The sequence below is a fragment of the Pongo pygmaeus genome, chromosome 13, assembly GCF_028885625.2.
Source record: "Pongo pygmaeus isolate AG05252 chromosome 13, NHGRI_mPonPyg2-v2.0_pri, whole genome shotgun sequence".
NCBI classification, from domain to species: domain Eukaryota; kingdom Metazoa; phylum Chordata; class Mammalia; order Primates; family Hominidae; genus Pongo; species Pongo pygmaeus.
The window spans coordinates 91908747-91924247 of NC_072386.2; the positions used below are offsets into that span (position 1 = coordinate 91908747).

Genomic DNA, 15501 nt, shown 5'->3' on the forward strand with positions numbered 1-15501 from the left:
CTAGGGATTGCTGGTTTGTTCTTGTAGTCAATCTGGAGCTAAAATTCATAATGCGAGCCCCCACACGCTGTTCTAGTCCTGCCTCCCATCTGCCATGATGATTGCTATCTCAGTCCTTTGTTCATGAGCATCTGGGTTGATTCCATGTCTTTGCTATTGTGAATTGTGCACCAGTGAACATACGAGCGCATGTCTTTTTGGTAGAACAATTTGTTTTCCTTTGGGTAGATTCCCAGTAATGGGAGTGCTGGGTCAAATAGTAGTTGTTTTTTAAGTTCTTTGAGAAATCTCCAAACTGCTTTCTAAAGTAAGCCGTCTCTTTAAACAGCTTGGTTTGTGCTTGCTATTTAGTTTACATATTAAACCCCCTTCATATTTATTTACATGTAAATAGCTGATGAAATATTTCATTTGGAGAATAGAGTGAATAGGAGATGAGGAAGCAGAGATTACAACTGGAGACAATTCGTGTACATCTAAAATTGGTAATATATTGGTTTTAAATGTTTTTTATTTCTTATGAAAATAAATGTTGGTGGGCGCAGTGGCTCATGCCTGTAATCCCAGCACTTGGGGAGGCTGAGGTGGGCAGATTGCCTGATGTCGGGAGTTCGAGACCAGCCTGGCCAACATGGCGAAACTCCGTCTCTACTAAAAATACAAAAATTAGCCGTGTGTGGTGGCAGGTGCCTGTAATCTCAGCTACTCAGGAAGCTGAGGCAGAGAGAATCACTTGAACCTGAGAGGCAGAGCTTGCAGTGAGCCAAGATTGCGCCACTGCACTCCAGCCTCGGCAACAGAGTGTCTCAAAAAAACAAAGAGAGAGAGAGAAAATAAATGTTATGCATATATTCCTGAAACCTACTTATCCCATTCAACAACATATTTTTATATTTCAATGTTAAGAAATACAAATCTATATCACAACTTTAATGGCTACATAGAATTCTATATTCAAGGACATTTCATGATTTATTTAAATTGATTCTAAAAATTTTAAGCAATAAATAATGCTATGTTAAACATTTTTGTACAGTCATACTTAAACAAGTATGTGATTCTATTTTTTTCAAGCATATAATCAAACCTGGAATAGCTGAATCATTGGGTATGACATATTTTAGGCTTTTGGTACAAACTGACATTTATTTATAAAAGGACAGTTTTCATAAGAAGAAAAAAATACAAAACAAGATGTTCAGTACTTCACATATTTTAGCATTTAACAGGTTGAAAAAACACATCTCCTTGCTGTTCTTCTAAATGTTAAGATCACATTTCAAACACACTCATCTAATTAGGCTTGGCCATCACTCTGTTGTAAGTGGCTACCCACATAATTATTAGATTATTAATAAAAGCAAGCACAAATCAGAAAAAGAGAAAGGGAATAGTCTTCAAGGTTAACTGAATATTTGAAATGTCAATGTAATGTCAAAATTTGCTGCATGGTTTGGACATAGTCCATTAAAAGTATCTTTCTCTCTATTCTTTTGAAATCCCTATTACCCTGGCATCCAGTACTTTTATTTTTTAAAATTTATTTTTATTATTTATTTTTGGGATGGCGTCTGACTCTCTCGCCCAGGCTGGAGAGCAGTGGCGTGATCTTGGATCACTGCAACCTCTGCCTCCTGGGTTCAAGTGATTCTCCTGCCTCCGCCTCCCAAGTAGCTGAGACTACAGGTGTGCACCACCATGCCTGGCTAATTTTGTATATTTAGTAGAGATGGGGTTTCACCATGTTGGCCAGGCTGGTCTTGAACTCCTGACCTCAGGTGATCCACCCACCTTGACCTTCCCAAGTCCTGGAATTACAGGCATGAGTCACTGCGCCTGGCCCCAGTTACTCTTAAAACCTTATTCAAGTGCATGTTGCAAATGAATCCAGCTTCTAGGGTTGTGCATAAATTGTAATTTCAAGTTTTAGTTCAATAAGTGAAGCATAATGACTTATTCCATTTTTCCAAAGTAAATGATACCAACCAGAACTATGCTTGGGAGGAAGAACAGGGAAGGGATGTCAGGAAATCCTGAACTTCCTTCCACCTCTTCCAAATTAACTCATGTGTCTCCTGTTTTATAAATGCCTTTGGGACGAGATACTACTGTCATCCTGCAATAAAGATGAAGCTTGAATTCACTATATATCGGCATGTGCATATTTAAGATCAAAGTGTTTCCTGAAGTTGTGACAGTGAGAAGAGAGAGTTGGCTGAGTGCTACAAGTATCACAGGGTTGACGAGGATGGCAGCCCCACCTGGAAGGGCTTTACAAGCGCTGAGATTCTGGTTGAATTCATAACTCTCTAGGTAACTGCATTAGTCATCAATGTAATCAGCCTTATTCTTTCTTCTGAGGCAGGAAAGGGGTGCTGATGAGGCAAGATTCCGAACATTCGTGGATTCCTGGCCGTATACTACTGCTGTAAGACCTCCTTTTAACTGAATTTGGCCACATGCCTTAGGGCACCAGAAATTCATATCTTAATACATGTAGTTATTGGAGTCAATACATGTTTAAACTGATATACTATATCAGTTATATTTATATCAATTCTCCCTTATTGTTCCTAGAATAATTTAAAAGAAAATGAAAAGACTAGACATAATTATGAGCCACACAAGACAGTAGATACACAATTAAGTAATAAATGTTTTACAAACTTAAGTAATATACAGACCCCTCTTTCAAAGGAAAACAATTTTCTCAGGGGCCATTTAATGTTTACTTAAAATATTTTAATTGCAATGTTAAAATGTATAAATATAAACTTGGTATGCATGCCTTATGCTTATACAGCTTACAAACAAAAATATGCTTACAAATTAAATATAAACAAGGCTACAGAGCCAAATAAGCTTAAAGTTAACAACATTTATTTAATGTGACACTTGATGTTGTTTTGCTAATATTAAGGCCCTCCTCGCTGTGTGTATACAGCATGACATAGATTCTTTGGAATTTAGTGATCCATCTCATCATCTTGACTGCCCATTGGGAAAGATGCTCAATCTCTATCCATGTGGATTTTCTTGGAACTCCTGTAAGCTCCAAGGGTAAGTTAGGGTGTGCCTGGGTATGCCTAATTAGGTACTGTTGCCCCAAAATCTGTACTCAGATTTGTACTAAATAAGCACAATTACCCAGGGTCAGGATAAGACTTATTGCATTTTTTAACTTTTAAAAATAAAAATGAGATCATAGGCACTGCCCATGGCCTCTTTGGGCCTTTCTTCTATTTTTCCACATTTCTGGAAATTCTTTTTAAGTGCCTTCTAGAATTCTGTACCAGTCAGCAAAAGTATTTATACCAAAGTTTGAGACAGGCAATTTTCTTTCAGTTGGAAGTAGTTGTTTCTGCCTTGCTTGTACGGGGAGGGGTCTCTAATATGCACCCAATCATAATAGTCCCTGGGCTTTGTCTCCTGTTCTGCTTGCCTACCAAGGCCATGAAAACCTAAATTCTCCTTTACCTAGTTTGACAAATGCCCTCAGCTGAAACCCAGTTTTAGTCCTCAGCTTGCTTTCTGAAAGATGGTCATGCCATGCTTCTGGAAATGGAAATTCCGAATCTTACCTTTGTAATTGCATGCTGTATCCCCATCCCCAATGCCTGACGCAAGCATTTCAGTGATGCTGTTCTTTCTCCTCCAAGGCCAGGTGGGTTTCTAGTTGCACAGTAACAGTAATATGGAAGAGTAGACCTACCCAGTGAAAATTTACAAAGACAACCTGGCTTCTGCTTTCCAAACACAAAAGCATCATAGAAATACAAATGATAAAAATGTTAGACACCCAAACATAGACTGTCACATGGCTGGGCATAAGGACATAAGAGACCAATTATATGACTGTAACATAGATACCTCTTAGTTTTTTTTTTTTTTTTTTTTTTAAGTTCAGAGGCACATGTGCAGTTTGTTACATAGGTAAATTTGTCATGGGGGTTTGTTGTACAGATGATTTGATCATCCAGATATTAAGCTTAGTACTCAGTCATTTTTCCTGATCCTCTCCCTCCTCCCACCCTTCACTGGGCCCTGGCTTGTGTTGGTCCTCTCTCCGTGTCCATGTGTTCTCATCATTTAGCTCCTACTTATAAGTGAGAATGTGCGGTTTTCTGTTCCTGTGTTAGTTTGCTAAGGATAATGGCCTCCAGCTGCATCCATGTCTCTGCAAATGACATGATGTCATTCTTTTTTATAGCTGCACGGTGTCTCTCAGCATTTTTTTTTTTTTTTCTTGAGACAGAGTTTCACTCTTTTTGCCCAGGCTGGAGTGCAACGGTGCGATCTCGACTCACTGTAACCTCCGCCTCGTGGGTTCAAGTGATTCTCCTGCCCCAGCCTCCCGAGTAGCTGGAATTACAGGTGACCACTACCATGCCCGGCTAATTTTGTATTTTTAGTAGGGACGGGGTTTCACTATGTTGGCCAGGCTGTTCTTGAACTCCTGACGTCAGGTGATCCACCCGCCTTGGCCTCCCAAAGTGCTAGGATTACAGGCATGAGCCACCGTGCCCGGCCTTCTCTCAGCTTTTTAAGAGAGCATTAAACTAAATGGGGCTCCTCTGACAATTTGTGACTACCAATTAGCTCTCATGTTTCCATAGACTGTTAGGACACCTTGTCCTCACTCTTTAAAAAAGAGAGACCTGGCTCTAGCTCCCCTGAGTAAGCCACCTCCCTGGTCTCCAGAAATAACAAAGTAAGAGGGCTGAGTATGATGTAGTATAGTGGGCCAGGTGATCTGGGGAGAAGGAGGCAGGGGTATGGAAATGAAGGAGAAAGGTGTGGCAGGAGTGAATGGTAGGAGAAGGGAAAGCTGAGGACAAGAGGAGGGGGCTCGTTTTTGTAGGACACTCTCAGGTGGACCTGGACATCATTACCTAGAGCAGTGTTCCTTAAATGTGCCCAGATGGGAAGCATAATTACAAAAGTAAGAACTTGCATTTTCAGAGAGCTTTCCCCTGGAAATTCTGATTCAGCAAGTCTAGAGCAAGCGCTATGGTATCTAAATGTTTCTGTTTAACAAGTGATATCATGCTAAGTAAAATACAACTTGTTTAAAATAAGGGAGTTCCTGAATTATGTCTGGCACACAACCCAATCCAGAGTTCATGGAATAATGGAATGCATGCAGATACAACAATCTTAGAACAAAACTTTTGTTAAGGAGTATAGAAAAAAACAATAAACAAAAATCCAAAATATCTTACTTTTGTCCATTTTGAGAGCATTAAGCCTACCCTCAGTAGCTGTCCAGGTTTCTAAGAGTTAAGGTGAAGACAGGACATGACTGATGCACAGTACTCTGCAACCAAAGCTTTAGAAGGGGAACTGGGTAAGGAGGCGTGTCACCTTATGCCACCTTGTGGCAGAATTGGGTAGTTAATGAAGACCGGCTGGAAGTCAAATGACTTGGGTCCTTCAACAAATACTCATTAAGTCATTTGAAAAAAAAAATCACTTAAAACCTGAGTCTGTTTTCTCCTTTTAAAAAAGATTACTTTTTGCTTAAATTATGCTTTTGATATAAGCAATGAGACTTTAAAAGTGAAATAAAATATTAAGTATTCTTTTTATCATTGCTCATGCTGTTTTCCCATTCATAAGTGGGGGAAAAACTTATTTTTCCAGGGATGTCCCTTTTTCTCTTGATTAAGATGGTGAACAGAAGGTGGCTGGTCAGAAATGAATGGGTAATGTGTTCAATGAGAGAGATCTCTGCTATAATCCTCTTCATCTATTCTATTTTTCCAATTTGCTAGAGTGAGACAGGCTACTGTGAAGATGTCAGATGGCTGACTGAGGTGCTCAGAAAAGACAGATCTCACCAGTAGCTGCAGAATATGGTTACCTAGTATGATGGTTAATTTTATGTGTCAACTTTGCTGGGCCACGGTGCGCAAATAGTTGGTGAAACATTATTCTGAATGATTCTGTGAAGGTGTTTTTTTTTTTTTTTTTTTTTTGGGTGAGATTAATATTTAAATTGGTAGACTAAAGCAGATTACCCTCCAAAATGTAGGTAGTCCTCATCCAATCAGTTGAGAGCCTTAATAGAACAAAGACTAACCTCCCCTGAGCAAGAAGGAATTCTGCCAGCAGACTGCCTTTAGACTTAAACTGCAAATCTTTTCTGGGGCTCCAGGCTGCAAACCTGCCTTGTAGATTTTGGTTTATCCAGCCAGCACAATCTTGTGAGCCAATTCCTTAAAATGTCTCTCTCTCTCTTTCTCAAATTTCTTTCTACACACACACATACACACACACACACACACACACACACACACACACACAGAGTTGATTTTATTTTCTAGAGAGCTGTGACACCTGTGAAGGTGTTAGATAATTGGAACTTTTGAGAAAGACATATATCCCAGTTGCTAGAGAATATGGTTACCTACATGGTGAGAATTGAAAGATACTAGAAAAGTTTGCTCTTTTCGTAGAATCTTCTCTAACACTCTTAAGTGTGGGTTGAAGTTAGGGGTGACCTAACTCAGTTGATGTGGCTCCATTTCCCTGAGATTCTCTTGGTTCTGCTCACCCCTATGTGGTCGCTCCATTCTCAAGAATGGTATCAGGAAGCCTCCAACAGTTTCAGCCTCACACAAAAGATCTGAAAGATAAAAAACTGCTTCAGTTCTAGTATTCAAAGAAATTCACCCTGATTAAACTGTCAATTGCTGACTAGGACTTCGGCCTGGGAAATGGAATTTAGTATTTAAGACAATCCTTGGAGATTGGGGTGAAATCAGTTTTCCCTAAGACTTATGGAATCAAAGTGCTATATGAATACATGAAAAAAATCCTGGTTCTGCTAAGGTGAGGGAAGGGGAATGGATGTTGGGTAGATCACCAATAATGTCCACCAGACACTTACCTAGTACCAGCAATTGATTTATCACAATATAACACACAAGTGATGATACTCAAATTAAACTATACTAGTGCTAAGGAACCAGTAAAGAATAGTGGGGATTATGGTAAACAAGAATACATGATCCATTAATAAAAGAGAGCCACGCCGAGCCCGGTGGCTCAGGCCTGTAATCTCAGCATCTCAGCACTTTGAGAGGGTGAGGTGGGTGGATCGCCCGAGGTCAGGAGTTTGAGACCAGCCTGGCCAACATGGTGAAACCCCATCTCTACTAAAAATACAAAAATTAGCCAGGTGTGTTGGCATGTGCCTGTAATCCCAGCCACTTGGGAGGCTGAGGCATGGGAATCGCTTGAACCTGTGAGGTGGAGTTTGCAGTGAGCCGAGACTGTGCCACTGCACTCCAGCCTTGGCGACAGAGTAAGACTCTGTCTCGAAAAAAAGAAAAAAAAAAAAAAAAAAAAAAGAAGCCACTACTCTGCTCTAAGCAATGTGACCATGCAAAAATATAACCCTTCTGTTGCAAGATCATCAACATTTTCTAGAGAAACTGATAATTTGGATTTGTATGTAAAATAGCCATATTTTAAATGTTGGCAACTAAGTTCATTTTTGTTCTTGTTTTTAACCACGCAGGACAGCCAATACTGTCTAAAATAAACAAAGCATAACTGTTGGCTAAATGCAGTCTGTGAACCTCTAGTTTACAAACTCTGGGCTAGAGAAATCATTACTTGCCATTCAGTAGTTCTATGAATGAAAGGCTTGCTAAGAGTAGAGGAACCAAAGAAGATGAGAGAATGAGTGTCATTGTCTCATACAATGCTTTTCGGCAGGTGTGTCCCCACTCACATGCTCTCAGGCTCCCACTTCACGGAATGAGATGTGAAGTCCACTTGGGGCCAGTTAATTCTTTCCAAGATAGTCAAGGTGTTCTACTGCCAGGCACCAGGAACACTTGTTTTCCTGGTGTTGACCATCTTACTTCATTTACAGGTAAGCCCTAGCAGGTACAGGGACAAAAGTCTTCACACTAACAGAAATCCAGGGTAGATTAGGTTCTTTTTTTCCCAAGATGCCTAAATTCTATTTTTTAAAAAAGATATAGCGATCATTCTTCCATTTCTAGATCCTTAGCTGACGTCATTAGGTAGTTTATCATAGTTCTGTGAGACACACAGCTTTTCATTAATAGGTTAGATTAATTACCGTCCTATCATTAAAACCCATTTAGTTTAACTGAATGGAAAATAGCAGTTTGTCATAAACTTAAAAAAAAATCAATGCTTAATTAGCTTAAAATAGATTAGTACTGAGATCAGAGACTAATTGACGTTTATCTTTTCCCTGGACAATTTCTTGTTCCCAAAAAAGCACAAGAGCAGTAGTTGTCAATCCTGTTTACGCATTAGAATCTAGCGGGTGGAAATGTGGGGTTTTGGGGGGAGAAGATGAGGGGAACGCTTTTTTAAAAAAGCTTTTGTCCAGGCCAAGTGATTCTAATGTGTAGACAGGGCAGAATACCATTCCTTGTGCGAGGGAAAAAATCCCCAACATCTGAAATTCCTCAAATCCCTCATATTCTCTCCAGAACTCTTCATTTCAGCACGAAGGGGCACCAACGAACAATTTTCTGAGGTGTCTGAGGCTAGTCATTTCCCCGGAGATTGACAGGACCATCAGCCAATCAGCCGTCTGAACGAGTGATGGTAACCCCAATGACAAGCAACAGAATGAAGAACTTTATACCCGCAGAAAAACCAGATCGCAGTAGCAAAGGTCAACAAGTCAACAAAAGCCAAGGGCTCTCCGTCGGGCATCAGCGAGGCCCAGGTGCTCTTGGAGGTCGTAGCCAGGAAAGGGTCCCGCGCTTGCCCAGGGTTGCTAGAGAAGCGGCGCTTGATCAAGCTTCTCGTGCCCTCTCCGTACGTCACTTCCGCCCGGCGGGGTCTCATAGTCCTATGGGCTGGGTTGAAGCGACTTCCTTTTTTCTTTCCCTTTTTCCTCTTCGTGGCCCCGCCTCCCGGAAGTTCTGCCCAGTCCCCGCCGCGGGTCAAGGGTGAAGGCTGGAATCGCTGCACGGGCCTTGGTGAGTAACTGCTGCGAATTCTGTTCCTGCGCGGCGCCAGTTCAAAGAACTTAGGTTAGATTACGCTTAGGGCCCAACAGGTCTGTGCCGGGCCTCAGGAGTCTCCACCCTTTCCAGTTCTGGGAGCCGTCAGTCTCCTGGGCCTGCAATTATCCACGCTGAGGCTGAGGTCTTTTCGCGAGTTGGATTGCAGCCTTGTTCTACTTCTGTCTCTTCTCTCTCCAGGCGAGGTTATTGCCAGCGATACTCCTCTTCTGGAGCTTGAATTGGAAGCAGAGTAGTCTTGTTAGTCTCGGTGATGGCTGGGTTGTTTCCTGAAGTAGCCAAAGTGCTTTAGCATCCATTACGCCTCCTTTGAGCACCCTGGGAGGTAGGCAGGGCAGACGAAAAATATATTCGTTAATACTGTGCAGGTGAGGAAGCTGAAGCTTTTGGCGAATTCACTGTTTCAAAGCAACACGGCCTCTGAGAGGCAGAATTGGGATTCGCACCCAGGTCTAACTAACGTAGGGTTGCACAAAACAGTGGAGAGAGCGTTTGGAAATAGGGAAAACACTGCAAACGTTAAGGAAGAGCTGGGGTTTCTGAGTGCTTGCTTTGTGTTCGGCATTGTGCCAAATTCTTTCTATAATTATATCATCCATTTTATTTTATAATAAGCATAGGAAGTATGTACTGTGGTTATTTATTCTTGGGCTAGGAAACTGAGGCTCAGAGATGATAATTGACTTGTCTAGTATTAATGACTTTAGTAGGCATTTCACAGATCTCTTTCAGCTCTGTAATTCTTTCAACAGTGTAGTATTAACTTCTGGCATAATCAAACTGCGCTTTTCTGATTTTGGCATTACAGGAAGGTAGATTCCAGAACTTTATTTTTGGTCTCTTCACCCTTTGCCCATTGTCTCATTTCTTATCACCATCCTATTTAGAAATTTATAGTCATGTAAATTTAGCCTTGACTTTTTTTTTTTCTTTTTTGTTTTCGAGATGGAGTCTCGCTCTGTCGCCCAGGCTGGAGTGCAGTGGCGCGATCTCCGCTCACTGCAAGCTCCCCCTCCCGGGTTCACGCCATTCTCCTGCCTCAGCCTCCCGAGTAGCTGGGACTACAGGCGCCCGCCACCACGCCTGGCTAATTTTTTGTATTTTTAGTAGAGATGGGGTTTCGCCGTGTTAGCCAGGATGCTCTCGATTTCCTGACCTCGTGATCCGCCCGCCTCGGCCTCCCAAAGTGCTGAGATTACAGGCATGAGCCACCGCGCCCAGCCTGCCTTGACTTTTACTCTACAATTTAATTTTTTTTTTCCTCCAAGAGGAATATGGAGATAGTTGTGGAACTAATGGATCCAGGTTAAAGGGTTGGCCAGAAAAATTGCTAGTTTTTACTCTATGTTTTACTCTATTGTTGCTTTCCTTACATATATTATGTCAGTTTCTGCCTTTTTTTTTTCTATCAGGAAAACCGCTTCATCTTCTGCCAAAATGTCAGGAATTGGCAATAAAAGAGCAGCTGGAGAACCTGGCACCTCCATGCCTCCTGAGAAGAAGGCAGCTGTTGAAGATTCAGGGACCACAGTGGAAACAATTAAGCTAGGAGGTGTCTCTTCAACGGTATGAGGAAACAGTGCCATGAAAGTGTGCTTTTCTTCTGTCAGTTGCAACTTGAAACTAAAAATTCATGGAAGCTTTCTGGAGTATGGGGAAGCTATTTGAAAAGAAGAGGGAAACAAAACAGGCTGAAAGTAGGTAAAATGATGTGGTAGTCAGTTCTGGAGGAGAGGTAGATTGACAGTTCTTTGTTTTCAAGGTGTACTTGTATTCTTTCTAGAATCTGGGAATGTGGTGCCTGATACAACATTAACTGTAGGTATTTAGCAGTGGGAAGATATACATTTATTTTTCATTCACTGAAAAAGTCAGTACCAGATTCTAAGACACAGTTTAGCAATCATGGAGAGTATGGTGAAGAGTGAGAGTCTGAGACCAGACTGCCTGGGGTTGACTCTGAGCTGTACCACTTCCAAGCAGGCTGACCTTGTGTTACCCTTCCTTTGCCTGTTTTCTTGTCTGTAAAACGTAATTAGAGTACCTGCTACATTAGATTTTTATGCAGATAAAATGAGAGTCGCTGTTAAGGGCTAACACTTTGCATTTAATATAGTAAATAGTCAATAAATGTGAGCCATTCATAGCTAGTATTGGGCTAGATAATATAATGGTGCATAACATAGATATTATCCTTGCTCTTATGGAGCTGACAAAATGAGTATTATATACCAAAATCTCATAGTAATGTTATATATCTGTTAGACATCAGAAGTTTACAGGATTTGATCTACATCAAGATTTTGCTTTTTTGAAAATCAGACATGGGGATGTGATGTTAAAATGCTTTACATTTGTATGGCTTGCAAAACCACATCTATTATTTGATTTTGAGGCTGAGGTTTATTTTAGAGAGGCTGATTATTTTTTTTTTTTGAGTCAGGATAATGGGAACATTCATAGTGAGTTGTTGATGAAGTGTAATTTCTGAGGCTGCTTGGGGTTCTGGTACTTAATATTGCTGGCAGGAAGTAATTTTTGTCTTAGCACTGCCTTGCATCATGCATTCCAAAGGCATTTATTCACTCAATATATAAATATTTGTTGAGTATTTGTTATTTGCCAGACACTGTGCTTTACACTGAAGACAGCCCCTAGACTTTAGTTTGTAGGGTAGCACTGACAAGGGAATAGACTGTTTAGAGTGGGATATGTGCTGTTCACAGGGATAAGCACATACTTATGGGAAGCACATAGCACACACCCCAGTGTGGACTTTATCCAGAGGCAATGAGGAGTTATTGGATAGTCTTAAGTAGGAGACTAACATGCTCTGACTTGTGTTTGGAGACTATAGAAGAGCAAGGATTATAAACAAGAGTCCATTTAGCAGACTTTTTTCTTCTCTCCTTTTTACTCTCTTTCGCTATAACTGCATCTCTCCAAAGGTGGGGATCTGAGGCATGTATCCACTGATCCCCGCTCCAATTGGTTGAAGGTTGCCATTGAAAGCAGTCCCTCCTGTGCATTTTGAGATTACTGTTATGAGCCAGCTGTGATTGCGGGACAGAAAAACTGAGTCTCCAAAGTGTGCTTGAAGTGGGAACAATGGCAGCGTAAGTGGAGCTGTCCACCACAGCTGTGCTGAAATCTGGCAGGCTGACAGGACTTAGCACAGAGTTTTTGCTATAGGAGGCCTTTGCAGTAATCTTAATGAGAAATCATGGTGGCTTCGACCACTGTGGAGGTAGCATTGATAAGATCTGCTGATGGATTGGATAACTCACATGAAAGATAGGAGGGAGGATCATCCCAGGATTTTGAAAGTAATGGAGTTTTTACTTATTGAGCTAGAGAAGTGTATGAGAGGAGCAGATTTTTGGGAGTCATGGAGGATGAATTGAGTTTGGTTTGGTTTGAGACATATAAGTTTGAGATATTTATTTGACCTCTGAATGGATAGGTAGTTAATAAGCTGGATACTGGAGAGAGGTCTGGGCTAAAGCTGTACATTTGGGAATCGTCATTTTGTAAGTCGTGGTTACATCTGTGAGACTACAGACTCCTTTAATGAATAAGCATAAAGAGGTCTGCTGGGGCACTACAATATTTTCATGTCAAGGAATGAGAAAGGACTAATCAAAGATACAAACAAAGAGGGACCAATGAGATAAGAGGGTAGTAAGAGAGAATGGGTTCCCAGAAGCTCAATGAAGAAAGTATTTCAAGAAGGAGCTGATTAGGTGCTGCTGATGTTCTCATTCAGGTTTCAGTTGGAACAAAGGGAGTAAAGGGAGGACTGAGGTGTTATATTTAATAATAGAGAGTTCATTGGAGGTACCAAAACACCTATGTTGGTGAAATAGTGGAGATGGCACCCTGTTTTCAGTGAGCTTAAGAGAATATGAGGGGAGAGGAATTAGGAAAAAGAGTAGAGACAATGCTTTATAAAGGAGTATCGCTGTAAAGTAGATGACTATATAATGACTGATCATAGAATTTAAGTTCAGTAAAGAAGGAGGTGAGAGAAGTGAAAGGTATAGGACCAATGGATTGTAGATCCTGGAGAGGTTAAAGAATTTTTGGAGTAAGGAAACTGGAGAGAGTGAGCTGGAAAAATAGTGGTAGTTGTGAAGAATGAGGTGTTTGAAATTGAGCTTATAGAGGACATGTAGGTACAAGTAAGACTAAATGTGGGAGTTGGTGGCTGAAGGAGGTAGAAGACAAGATCATTGGTGAAGAGGTGGTCAATGACTTGATGATTCAAGTACAGGAAAGGTTATCTATATGGATATTGAAATCATTAAGAATGAAGACAGGAAAAGTATTGGAGAGTGATAATAAGCTAGGTGCTAAGTCTTTGAGAAATATGAGGAAACGATGTGGGCATTTACAGATGAATTCAACAGAGCATGGCGGCAGGTGGTATAGGCTAATGGCATGAGCTGCAGAGGTGGGAGGTTTTAGGGAGGAAGGTGGGGTAATGGCCTGGAAGTGGCAATGGAAAATAAGGAGGATATTCATCCCTCTCTGGCTTCAAGGGGTGTGGAAGAGAAATAGCCACCACTGGAGAAGCCTGCAGGGAAACAGTTTCTCATCCAAGTTTCAGTTAGAGCAAGAAGGGAAAGGCAATGTTCAGAGAAGAGCTTGAGGATATAGTTTATTAATAGTGTTAATGAACTGGTACAGTGGGAAAACTGTTGACTACTTTGGCATATTAGGAATGTTTTAATTAAAATGGAAAAGAGAAAAATGAAACAAAAATTGGTGGTGTAATAAACAATTGTTACTTTAAAATAATGATTTCATTAATTCCGTAGAAAAGTAAGACTATTTTTCCACATGCTGATTCTTTGCTTTTTATATCCCCCATCCCACCTCCCACCAACCCCTCCCTGGCTTGTCCTAGGGAAGGAGCTGGAGAGAGAAAAATATTGAGAGGGATGTGAAATTACTAATGGAGTGAGAGTTTTGTAGAGACAGAAGAGAACAGGATCCTGAGCACAAGCTGAGGTTTTAAGAATGTGTGCATAATTGTGTGAATGGGTCAAAGAGATGGGGAATTGAAGTGTTTTCCATCTGATGGCTTCTATTTTCTCATTAAAATAGGAAGTAAAGTCATCTGTTTTGTATGATGTAAAAGGGAGCAGGGTTTGGTAGAGGTTGATGTTGCCTTGGTGGAGAATGGGTGATAGCTCACTTGATAAAGAAATATTTCTGGACCAATTATAAAATCTGTTTAGGCTCAGAATTCATTTTGTAAAGGCACCGGTTTCGGTGGTTTGATGAACTTCTCTAGAAGTCTCAGCATACTGGGTACAGGAATGGAATAGCCAGATAACTGGATTAATTCAGATTGGGGTTTGTTCACAGAGATAGAATAAAAGGATTAAGGGCAGAGAACCAAGGAGGCTGTTAGGCAGGTGTTGGAAGGAATGTACTATATAGCATATGATTAAGATATGGAAGGTAGCAGAGATAGAAGGAGACCGAAAAGGAGAAAGAAAAGAATTCAACATTCTGGAGATCTAGATGAGGTAAAGGGATTGGTATATTGGGTTAAGGGCATGAGATACCTGGAAAGACGTGGTGTTATTCAGGGAATGGGAAGTTGGAATTTAAGATTTCAGATGTGGTACAGTTCCAGATAATGACAAAAGTCTGAGATGTGTCTTTTGAAATGCATGGCTGAAGCACAGTGGAGGAGATAATCATTGGAGTGAAGGAACTGGAAAAACTGACAGCCTAGATGCTAGAGGATTGGATGGTTTGTCCACATGTATGGTGAAGTCACCAGATATATTGGCAGGAACTGGGATAGACAGGGACCCAGGTGCTGAAGTCTTTAATGAAGGAAGGATGGTGCTTAGGAGATAGATGACAGTGTTGATTGGAGTCGAAGGTGATCTAGCTGGATGGTGGCCTTAAAATAGCATTACTTTGTAGATGTTCATGTGACTAGAACAGCGAGATGGGTTGAGGTTCTGGTGTATTTGTGTGTATTATTCTTTCCTCACACCATCATATACCTGTTGTTTATCTCTTCTGCTTCTACTTCTTAATTACTTGTAAGATTTTTAAAAAGTCAATAGCTTTATTCATAGAAAATAACTAATGAATAATTGTGACCTTGTTGAGTTTAACGGCTCATTTTTCTAATTTCTTTGTGGAGACTAATACGATTGGTTTACTGGGCAGGAGGAGCTAGACATTCGAACACTGCAAACCAAAAATCGCAAGCTGGCAGAAATGTTGGATCAGCGGCAGGCCATTGAAGATGAACTTCGTGAGCACATTGAAAAACTGGAACGACGACAGGCCACTGATGATGCCTCACTATTGATTGTCAACCGATACTGGAGTCAGGTAGCTAACTTGTTTATTTGCTCAGATTTTTATTTGACCAATTTAGTTCTCCTTACTGTTCTCATCATTTCCAAAGTTGTATTCTTTGTTTCTTCATAATTGTACCTACCCT

At 40.8% G+C, this 15501-nt stretch overlaps 1 protein-coding gene and 1 long non-coding RNA gene across 5 annotated transcripts in view; one reads left to right on the plus strand and one right to left on the minus strand.

The window, feature by feature from the left end:
* Nucleotides 1-1128: 1128 nt before the first annotated feature.
* Nucleotides 1129-8826, minus strand: LOC134737920 (uncharacterized). Its single transcript, XR_010123351.1, has 3 exons — nt 8639-8826; nt 3582-6628; nt 1129-2573 (listed from the first exon to the last, which is right to left on the minus strand). It is a non-coding gene; the product is annotated as an uncharacterized LOC134737920 (long non-coding RNA).
* Nucleotides 8659-15501, plus strand: part of RNF20 (ring finger protein 20) — a 31621-nt gene continuing 24778 nt past the window's right edge. Inside the window, exons 1-4 of one of the 4 annotated variants that reach the window (XM_054500137.2) lie at nt 8971-9032; nt 9204-9391; nt 10436-10589; nt 15222-15389. In XM_054500137.2, the coding sequence (XP_054356112.1) occupies nt 10461-10589; nt 15222-15389 (297 nt within the window). In that variant the 5' untranslated portion in view covers nt 8971-9032; nt 9204-9391; nt 10436-10460. Of the gene's footprint in view, nt 9392-10435; nt 10590-15221; nt 15390-15501 lie in introns of all 4 variants that reach the window. The other 3 variants (XM_054500134.1, XM_063649769.1, XM_054500136.1) reach the window with 3 other exon arrangements.